The sequence below is a fragment of the Arachis ipaensis genome, chromosome B2, assembly GCF_059453495.1.
Source record: "Arachis ipaensis isolate K30076 ecotype BB chromosome B2, ASM5945349v1, whole genome shotgun sequence".
NCBI classification, from domain to species: Eukaryota; Viridiplantae; Streptophyta; class Magnoliopsida; order Fabales; family Fabaceae; genus Arachis; species Arachis ipaensis.
This window is the reverse complement of record NC_142437.1, coordinates 41,730,551-41,741,553: the sequence shown is the minus strand read 5'-3', so window position 1 is coordinate 41,741,553 and position 11,003 is coordinate 41,730,551. Positions and strand designations below refer to the sequence as shown.

General features: G+C 38.2%; 1 protein-coding gene across 1 annotated transcript in view; it reads right to left on the bottom strand.

Moving 5' to 3' along the window:
- Positions 1 to 1,439: 1,439 nt before the first annotated feature.
- LOC148573741 (uncharacterized) overlaps positions 1,440 to 11,003 on the bottom strand; it is a 36,932-nt gene continuing 27,368 nt past the window's right edge. The window contains exons 2-3 of the mRNA XM_088505834.1: positions 2,284 to 2,747; positions 1,440 to 2,174 (exon numbers count right to left, since the gene is read on the bottom strand). Of these exons, the coding sequence (XP_088361960.1) occupies positions 1,440 to 2,174; positions 2,284 to 2,747 (1,199 nt within the window). The remainder of the gene's footprint in view (positions 2,175 to 2,283; positions 2,748 to 11,003) is intronic.

The following is an 11,003-nucleotide window of genomic DNA, read 5'->3' as shown; positions in this document are numbered from 1 at the left end:
TGGGTGTTAGTGTTTGGAGGATCTGAACTGTTTGATGTCTTCGTTTTGGTTTGGTTGAGAACAGATAGGAAAAGGATGCAATTATTTTTCTTGGGCAGAGCCTGAAGGGCAAGATCCACAAATTGAAAGACTAAAGAACAAAGCAAGTTCGTTAAAACAAGAACTGCAGAAAGCTGAAAGAAAATTTGCATTGGCACTTGCTATTGGAATTCTTGGATGGACAATGGCTGGGCTGCTGCTATATGATCGACTTAATTGAGGTTTAGGGGGTTAGCAGTTATATTTGTTTGCTTTGCTGTTGTTGTCCCTAGTTTGGAGGGAATGTGAATTATTTAGGGGATTGAAAAAATTGACATACAATTAGGGTGATAACAGTGATGTGTTAGTTGAAACTTTTTGGAAGTTGTATGCGTAAAGGCATTTGCTGTAAACATTATCAAGTTTTTGAGTGAAATGAAAAGCTATGAGTTCCTGTATTTTAACATGGATTATTTGGCTCTGTAAAAGTTTATTTCAGTTTGATCTACCAATAAATAGAAGGCTTGATTTGCCAATTCACATAACTATGCTGCTGAAAATTCATCTAAATCATTAGATAATGTAGAAGTCTTAAAGTAGCTTCTTTTAGCCATTACAATATCCAAACAAGTCTTAAATATAACCATGAAAAGATAACAACACAAAACAGATCAACATGAAAGTAGTAGTCTTAAAGTAGGCTGTCTAAAGTATCACAGGGATATTAGCCCTTGGTCATTGTCACTTTCATTACAAAACAGAAAAAAAACACAAAAATCTACTATGTTCTTCATTCCAATGCTTTCCAAGCCCTAGGTGGTGTTTTTGCCATGAACTTCAGGGTCCTACTTGATGGGCTAGTGATTGTTGCTGTCGATGGCTGGGGTTGACTGGCGCTGCTACTGCATCTAAGTCTCTTGGAGGATGTTTGTGACTCTTGGCTCCTTCCAACTTGTGTACAACTCTTTCTCTTTGGCTGAAGTTTTGTTGCTGGTTGTGTTGTTGTCTTGGCTGGGATGTTGCTGGAGTTTGGAGTCCTAGTTGTGCTAGCACCTTTCTTGGCTTGTGGAGCTGCTTTATTCTATAAATAGTAACAACAAACAGTGACATCAGGGGATTGGGTTCAACAAATTGGGTTCATCAGATAGTAACAACAATCACATATAACGAATTTTGTTCAAATTGACAACAACAACTTTACCTTTTTTTGCTGAGGCCTCCACCTTACGTTTTCTAGGGCAGGTTCTTTTGTTGTGACCAAGTGCAAAACAGTAGGAACATTTTTGTTGTTCAGTCCTGGATAATTTAGCCAGTGGTCCATTGTTGCGTGGCTCATCACCAGTCTTGTTCCGGCTTAGTTTTGGGTGCCCTATTGGTTTCCTAAACACTGGTGGCAACACATCATCATTCTCAGTCCGAGCCTAGAGATTTGGTCCATTCACTGGGTAGATTACATGTTGATAGCAGGCCACATAGGTCTCCTTCCTGTAGCACTTGTTCACATAGTTCTTAACATCCAAACACATTTTCCTAATGCAACTCATGGCATGCTCACAAGGGTAACCTGTTAGTTGAAACTTTCTACAGGAGCACTCATGTAAGTTTAAGTCCACAACAAATTTGTCTCTATTACCCTGACTGCTACACACCTCATACTTGTCCCTACCTGCATATATGGCCAACCATTCCCCACCCTTATCAAACTCTCTTTCAATTTTCTTGTTTATTTTTGGCAAAATTTCTCTAGCATATGTAACTATACTTTGTCTGTTGTCAGCCCACCTATTTATTAGATAAACCCTAATATCTTCTAACATAGACACAATGGATTTCTCTCTAGCCTCTACAATAACAGAGTTAAAACACTCACACATGTTGTTTACAAGTGTATCAACTTTAGGAAAATAATTAAACCTGGACTTGCTCCAATACTTGGCAGGGATCTCCATGAGATGATTATAAGCGCCTTGATCAATCAGCTGAATCTCCTTCATCCTTCTCTCCCACTCCTGGATATATGTTGCCTTTGCAGCCTTCCACAACATCATCTTTAGCTGTACACCTGGGAACCTTTTTCTGAAATTGCTATATAAGTGCCTGACACAAAACCTGTGGTCTATGCCAGGCAGCAACTCATCAAAGGTAGGGATCAATCCCTTGGAAGCAGAATTTAAAAAATAGCACCAGTCAATAATAGCACAACATGAATTAAAGACAAAATTAATTAGACAATTTTAGTTGAGTACTGCTTAGATTGAGAGATACCTTTTGCTGGTCGCTCATGAATGTACACCATCCGATCTTATCAACTCCCGAATCGTCACACAGATTCAGCAAAAACCATCTCCACGAGTCTTTTGTCTCTGCTTCAACAACAGCATAGGCAATTGGCAAAATCTGATCATTGGGGTCCCATCCAATGGCTGTTAGAAGTTGACCCCTATATGGAGTCTTGATAAAGCATCCATCAAGGCTGATCATGGGTCTGCACAACATGAAACTCTGTTTGCAAGCATCTAAGCAGATATAGATCCTCTCAAATCGTGGTCTCATGTCCTTACCAGGAATTGGTGTCTCCAATTGAAATTCAGGAGGTCTTTCCACTTGTATCTGGACAGTGGAACCTGGATTTGACCTCAGTAACTCGGCAGCATAGTCATGAATCCTCCTATGTTGCTCTCCATAAGTACCATTAATCTCATCCAAGGCTTGCTGCTTCACTCTGGCAGCTTTGGTTATTGTGAGATCAACATTCCACTTGCTCTGAGCCTTCTTTATCAAAGTTTTCAACTTGATTTTAGGGTTCTTGGTGCACGAAATCGTGATCACAACACTTCTTCACAACTTCGCACAACTAACCAGCAAGTGCACTAGGTCGTCCAAGTAATAAACCTTACGTGAGTAAGGGTTGATCCCACGGAGATTGTCGGCTTGAAGCAAGCTATGGTCATCTTGTAAATCTCAGTTAGGCAGATTAAATTGGTTATGAGGTTTTGATAATTAAAATATAAATAAAACATAAAATAAGATAGAGATACTTATGTAATTCATTGGTGAGAATTTCAGATAAGCGTATGGAGATGCTTTGTTGCTTCTGAGCCTCTGCTTTCCTATTGCCTTCTTCCAACCATGCGTTACCTCCTTCCATGGCAAGCTGTATGATCCTTTCGGATGAAAACAAATCCATATACGCTGTCACCGCACGGCTAATCATCTGTCGGTTTCCGCTAGTGTCGGAATAGGACCATTGTCCTTTTGCACACTGTCACTGCACCCAACATTCGCAAGTTTGAAGCTCGTCACAGTCATCCCTTCCCAGATCCTACTCGGAATACCACAAACAAGGTTTAGACTTTCCGGATCTCAAGAATGCTGCCAATGGTTCTAGCCTATACCACAAAGGTTCTATTCGCAGATTCAGATGCTCTATTGTCAGGAGAGACGATGTGAATCGTTGATTAGAGACCCAAGAGAATATACTCTGGCTGGCGTCCAATGACTACGTTGAACATCATGTAGACCGCTTTGTGGTTGTCAGGCACGCGGATCTTGGCTAAGCGAGTAACGAAGATTGGGTGATTGTCACGGGTCACCCCTTCATTCTGACTTAACTGAATTAAGAACAAGAGTATATCTTGGAGATGAAGTAGGGTGAATTAAAGGAAAAACAATAGTACTTGCATTAATTCATGAAGAACAGTAGAGCTCTACACCTTAATCTATGGGGTGTAGAAATTCCACCGTTGAAAATACATAAGTGAAAATAGGGTAGGCATGGCCAAGTGGCCAGCCTCCCATGGAGGTCTCAAAGTGTAAAAGTTACATAAGATTAAAGATAAGCTGTAAAATAAACCTCTAAAAGTAGTTTTTATACTAAACTAGTTACTAGTGTTTACAAAAAATGAATAACTAAGTGCAGATAATGCAGAAATCCACTTTCGGGGCCCACTTGGTGTGTGCTTGGGCTGAGCATTGAAGCTTTTTCGTGCTTAGGCTATTCCTGGAGTTAAACGCCAGCTTTGGTGCCAGTTTAGGCGTTTAACTCCAATTCTGGTGCCAGTTTGGGCGTTTTATGCCAGAAATTTTAGGCTGACTTTGAACGCTAGTTTGGGCCATTCAATATCGGACAAAGTATGGACTATTACATATTGCTGGAAAGCCCAGGATGTCTACTTTTCAACGCAATTAAGAGCGTGCTAATTGGGATTCTGTAGCTCCAGAAAATCCACTTCGAGTGCAAGGAAGACAGAATCCAACAGCATTTGCAGTCCTTTTTCAGCCTCTAAATCAGATTTTTACTCAGGTCCCTCAATTTCAGCCAGAAAATACCTGAAATCACAGAAAAACACACAAACTCATAGTAAAGTCCAGAAATGTGATTTTTGAATAAAAACTAATAAAAACATGATAAAAACTAACTAAAACATACTAAAAACTATGTAAAAACAACGCCAAAAAGGGTATAAATTATCCGCTCATCACAACACCAAATTTAAATTGTTGCTTGTCCCCAAGCAACTAAAAACAAGATAGGATAAAAATAAGAGAATATACAATGAATTTTAAAAATATCAATGAAGATTAGTCTCAATTAGATGAGCGAGACTTGTAGCTTTTTGCTTCTGAACATTTTTGGCATCTCACTTTATCCTTTGAAGTTCAGAATGATTGGCATCTATAGAAACTCAGAATTCAAATAGTGTTATTGATTCTCCTAGTTCAGTATGTTGATTCTTGAACACAGCTACTTTATGAGTCTTGGCTGTGACCCTAAGCATTTTGTTTTTCAGTATTACCACCGGATACATAAATGCCACAGACACATAACTGGGTGAACTTTTTCAGATTGTGACTCAGCTTTGCTAGAGTCCCCAGTTAGAGGTGTCTAGAGCTCTTAAGCACACTCTTTTTGCTTTGGACCATGAATTTAACCGCTCAGTCTCAAGCTTTTCACTTGACACCTTCATGCCACAAGCACATGGTTAGGGACAGCTTGATTTTGCCGCTTAGGCCAGGATTTTATTCCTTTGGGCCCTCCTATCCATTAATGCTCAAAGCTTTGGATCCTTTTTACCCTTGACTTTTGCTTTAAAGGGTTATTGGCTTTTTGCTCTTGCCTTTTGGTTTAAAGAGCTATTGGCTTTTTCTGCTTGCTTTTTCTTTTTCTTTATTATTTTTTTCGCCATTTTTTTCCGCAAGCTTCTTCTTTTCACTGCTTTTTCTTGGTTCAACAATCAATTTTATGATTTTTCAGATCATCAATAACATTTATCCTTTTTTATTATTCTCTCAAGAGCCAACAATTTTAACATTCATAAACAACAATATAAAAAATATGCACTGTTCAAGCATTCATTCAGAAAACAAAAAGTATTGCCACCACATCAAAATAATTAAACTATTTTAAAATTTGAAAGTCATGTACTTCTTGTTCTTTTTCAGTTAAAAACTTTTTTTTTAAAGAAAGGTGAAGGATTCATAGGACATTCATAGCTTTAAGGCATAAACACTAAACACTAATGATCATGTAATAAAGGCACAAACATAGATAAAACATAAAGCATAGAAATCGAAAAATGGAAAAATAAGAACAAGGAAATTAAAGAACGGATCCACCTTAGTGATGGCGGCTTTTTCTTCCTCTTGAAGATCTTATGGAGTGCTTGAGCTCCTCAATATCTCTTCCTTGCCTTTGTTGCTCCTCTCTCATGGCCTTTTGGTCCTCTCTAATTTCATGGAGGATGATGGAGTGCTCTTAGTGCTCCACTCTTAGTTGCTCCATGTTGGAACTTAAATCTTCTAAAGAAGTGTTGATTTGCTCCCAATAGTTATGTGGAGGAAAGTGCATCCCTTGAGGCATCTCAGGGATTTCTTAATGAGAAATTTCCTCATGCTCTTATTGAGGTCCATGAGTGGGCTCTCTTATTTGCTCCATCCTTTTCTTAGTGATGGGCTTGTCCTCTTCAATGAGGGTGTCTTCCTCTATGACAACTCCAGCTGAATTGCATAGGTGACAGATGAGGTGAGGGAAGGCTAACCTTGCCAAAGTGGAGGGCTTGTCCGCCACCTTGTAGAGTTCTAGAGGTATGATTTCATGAACTTCTACTTCCTCTCTATTCATGATACTATGGATCATGATGGTCCGATCTATAGTAACTTCAGACCAGTTGCTAGTGCGAATGATAGAGCGTTGGATAAACTCTAGCCATCCCCTAGCCACGAGTTTGAGGTCAGGCCTTCTCAATTAAACCGGCTTGCCTCTTGAGTCTCTCTTCCATTGAGCTCCTTCCACACAGATGTTCATGAGGACTTAGTCCAACCTTTGATCAAAGTTGACTCTTCTAGTAAAAGGATGATGATCTCCTCTCATTGGTGGCAAGTTGAACGCCAACCTTACATTTTCCGGACTGAAATCTAAGCAATTCCCCCGAACCATTGTGAGCCAATTCTTTGGGTTCGGGTTCACACTTTGATCATGGTTCTTAGTGATCCATGCATTGGCATAGAACTCTTGAACCATTAAGATCCCGACTTGTTGGATTGGGTTGGTGAGAGTTTCCCAACCTCTTCTTCGAATTTCAAGTCGGATCTCCGGATATTCACTCTTTTTGAGCATAAAGGGGACCTCGGGAATCACTTTTTTCTTGGCCACAACTTTATAGAAGTGGTCTTGATAGACCTTTGAGATGAATCTCTCCATCTCCCATGACTTGGAGGTGGAAGCAATTGCCTTCCCTTTCCTGTTTCTAGAGGTTTCTCCGGCCTTAGGTGCCATTAGTGGTTATGGAAAAACAAAAAGTGGGGCTTTTTCCACACCAAACTTAAAATATTTGCTCGTCTTCGAGCAAAAGAAGAAAGAAAGGAGGAGAAGAAGAAGAAGAAATTGAGGAGATGGAGATGTGTGGTGGGTTCGGCCAAGGTGGGTAATAATGTGTATATTGTGTGAAAATGAAGGTAGTGAGGAGGGGTATTTATAGGGTAGGGGAGAAAGAGATTTCGGTCATTTAGGGGTGGGTTTGGGAGGAAAATTGTTTGAATTTGAATGGTGAGGTAGGTGGGGTTTAATGATGGATGGATGTGAGTGGTGAAGAGAGTATGGAGAAGAGGGTAGGATTTGATAGGTGAAGGGTGTTTGGGGGAGAGGTATTGAGGTGATTGGTCAAGGGTGTATGGGGAAGAGTGTTATGGAAAGGTGTGAAGAGGAGAAAAGAAGAGGTGGGGTAGGTGGGGATTCTGTGGGATCCACAGATCCTGAGGTGTCAAGGAATTCGAGTCCCTGCACCATTTTGGCATTTAAACGCCCTCAGTGTGCCAAATCTGGCGTTTAACGCCAGCTCTGCTACCTTTCCTGGCATTAAACGCCAGTCTGCTGTCCCATTCTGGTGTTTAACGCTGGCCAGACACCCTTTTCTGGCGTTAAACGCCCAGAATGCAGCCAGGCTGGGCGTTAAACGCCCATTCTGCTATCCTTACTGACGTTTAAATGCCAGTAAGTCTGTCCTCCAGGGTGTGCTGTTTTTTTATGATGTTTTTTATTTTGCTTTAATTCTGCAGTTGTTTTTGTGACTTCACGTGATCATCAACCTAAAGAAAACATAAAATAATAATGGAAAATAAATATATAAATATAATTAAATAAAATTGGGTTGCCTCCCAATAAGCGCCTCTTTAATGTCAATAGCTTGACAGTGAGCTCTTAGAGAGCCTCACAGAGATTCAGAGCTTAATGTTGGCCTCCCAACACCAAACTTAGAAGTTGAGTGTGGGGGCTCTGTTTGACTCTGTATTGAGAGAAGCTTTTCATGCTTCCTGAAGAACAAAATTCTCGCGCAATCTAGAATTTTCACGAATAAATTCCCGTTGTAAGTATAGCTTCTAGACCGACAAGAATTCCTTTCTTACAAAAGTTTTGGTTGTCACAAGTAACAAACCCCTTTGAAATTGATAACTGAAGTATTTAAACCTCGGGTCGTCTTCTCAAGGAATTGCAGCGAGGTGTTCTTATTATTGGTTATGAGTCTTGTAAATTGGGGGTTTTTAAAATAAGGAACAAGTAATTTAAATGACAGAAAAATAAATTAATAATAATAAAACTCTTGGCAAGGTATGAGAATTAGAATTCCTATCATAGTTATCCTTATCAATGGTGATGAGAATTATATTTTTACTCCCACTAAGTCAAGTGGTTAAATTAAATTAACACCTAAAGTCCTAGTCAACTCCTAAGGAAAGACTAGAGTTATAGGAATCTAAATCAATCAGCAAAGATATCAATTATCAATCACAATGAGTTTGACAACTCAAGAGTTACCAATTAATCAACCAAAGCCAAGAATTTAGAAAGCTAAATAAAAATCATAGATATAAAATACCTCAAATTGCATTAATAAAGATATCAAATGTAACATGGAAAAGTTCATAAATTAAATTAGAAAAATAAATAAAAGGAACATTGATCCTGGAAATTGAGAAGAAATTGTAAGTTGAAATAATAAAAATCCTAAATCCTTTAGGAGGAATCCTAATCTAAAATCCTAAGAGAGAGGAGAGAACCTCTCTCTCTAAAAACTACATCTAAATTATGAAAAGTGAATAATGGAAGACAACTTAATGAATGGATGTATTCTCCCACTTTATAGCCTCTAATCTGTGTTTTTTGGGCCAAAAACTGGGTCAAAAACAGCCCAGAAATTGCCCCCAGCGATTTCTGTTACATTCAGGTCGCGGAAAAGTGACGCGGAAGCGTCGTCTACGCGTTTGCGTGGATTGGGTTTTCGCCAGGTCACGCATCCGCGTGATCCACGCGTTAGCTTTCCAACGCAACTGGAACCGCGTCATTTGGACCTCTGTAGCTCAAGTTATGACCGTTTGAGTGCGAGAGGGTCAGGCTGGACAGCTTAGCAACTTCTTCAACTTCTTGTTTCCTTCCATTTTTGCATGCTTCCTTTCCATCCTCTAAGCCATTCCTGTCCTATAATACCTGAAATCACTTAACGCACATATCAAAGTATCGAATGGTAATAAAAGAGGATTAAACATAGTGAAATTAAGGCCAAAGAAGCATGTTTTCAATCATAGCACAAAATTAGGAAGAAAAACGTAAAACATGCGATTTTTATCAATAAGCGTGAGAATAATGGATGAAAAACCACTCAATTTAGCACAATATAAACCATAAAATAGTGATTTATCAACCTCCTCACACTTAAACATTAGCATGTCCTCATGCTAAGCTTAAGAGAACTAGAAGAGTGAAAGGGAATGGTAAGATGTATGAAATGCAACCTATCTATATGAATGCAACTACATACAGAAATGATTCTACCTACTTGGTCAAAAGTAAATAAGTTCTTTAGGATAAACATAAATCAAATTCCACTAATTCAAATTATACAGTAAAAACAAGTAACTTGTAAGAAGACAGCTCATGAAAGCAGGGAACATAGAATCAAGCATTGAACCCTCACTAGTAGTGTATATCACTCTAGTCTCTCAAGTGTATAGGGTAATTCACTCTACTCTTCTCTAATCATGCTTTCTAAACTTTGTTCTTCATCTAACCAATCAACAAATATTTAGTATACCAATGCAAACATCATGAGGTCTTTTCAGGGTTGTAATGGGGCCAAGGTAAGGGTGAGGGTATATATATGGCCAAGTGAGCTATAATATGAATCTTTAATTAACCTAAGCTCTTCACCTATACACACACTCTATATATTTTAAATTCATGCCTAGCTACCCATAATTCCCACTTTTACAATACATATTCATGTATCAACTTTTCTTTAATTTTATCACATATGCATTGATTTTTCATTAACTTAACATTGGGGTAATTTTGTCCCCTTATTTATTGAATATTTTTATTTTTTTATTTTTTTTATTTTTTTATTTAAAATAAAGCAAAAATAACATCAACGCACATGGATTTTTGATTTTTCTGTTTTACATGAGTAGGCACCCAAATTCCTAATATTTTGTCAATGAAACACTATACACTTTCATCAACCCAAGTTTCCACCATTTCCCATACTTAATTGATACACATTTTCTATCTTAAGCTATCCAAAGATTCAATTTGGGATATTTAAGTGTTTTTCTGCTTATAGTAATGTGGTTATAGAACAGAATGGGATTAAAAGGCTCAAGGGGACTAACAAGGGTGATGTAAAAGGTAGGCTTATTTGGGATTAGTGAGCTTAAAACAAGTAATGGCCTCAATCATATGCAAGCATGTAAATACACTAAATAATGGACATATAGAATGGAACAAAGCAAAGATTGCAATTCTAGAGAAGAAAACACACAAGAATAAAAATTTATGGTTAAATAATGTAACCATATAAATAAGCTCAAAATCTCACAGGTTGTGTATTCTTTGGCTCAAAAACCATGTTCCAAATACAACTTCCAAACAAGTTTAACACAATTTTTTCAATTTAAATTAGTGAAATACTATAAAAATTTATTGAAAAAGAAAATATTACTTCAACCAAGTAGTAACTAAATGCATAAAATCAAACAAACATGCAAATGCAGCAATTAACAAATTAACATTGGTGTTGAAAAAAGAACTAACTAACCCATGGAGATCGGTATCGACCTCCCCACACTTAAAGATTGCACCGTCCTCGGTGCATGCTAAGATGTACAAGTGGATGGGCTGCTCCAACTGATGCCTTTCTCTATAGATTGTGCAGATTGACTTGCCTATCTCCCCAGTTAGAAGCTTTCCCTTTCCCTTCCTCGATGGCCATCCTGAAAGAAGAGAAAAAGAAGGAAAGTAACCCAGAAATAAAGATAAGACATAAATAAAATATGGGTGTTAATGTCAAATAATAAAGGTCTCAATTACATGGTAGCTACAACATGCAAGTGAGAAAATAGTGGAAGCAAATGGCATATCAATAGTGCAAAAGTTGCAACAATGGGGAAGAGAGTGTGGGTAATGCAAGATAGTTTAAGTGCATATCAATGCAAAA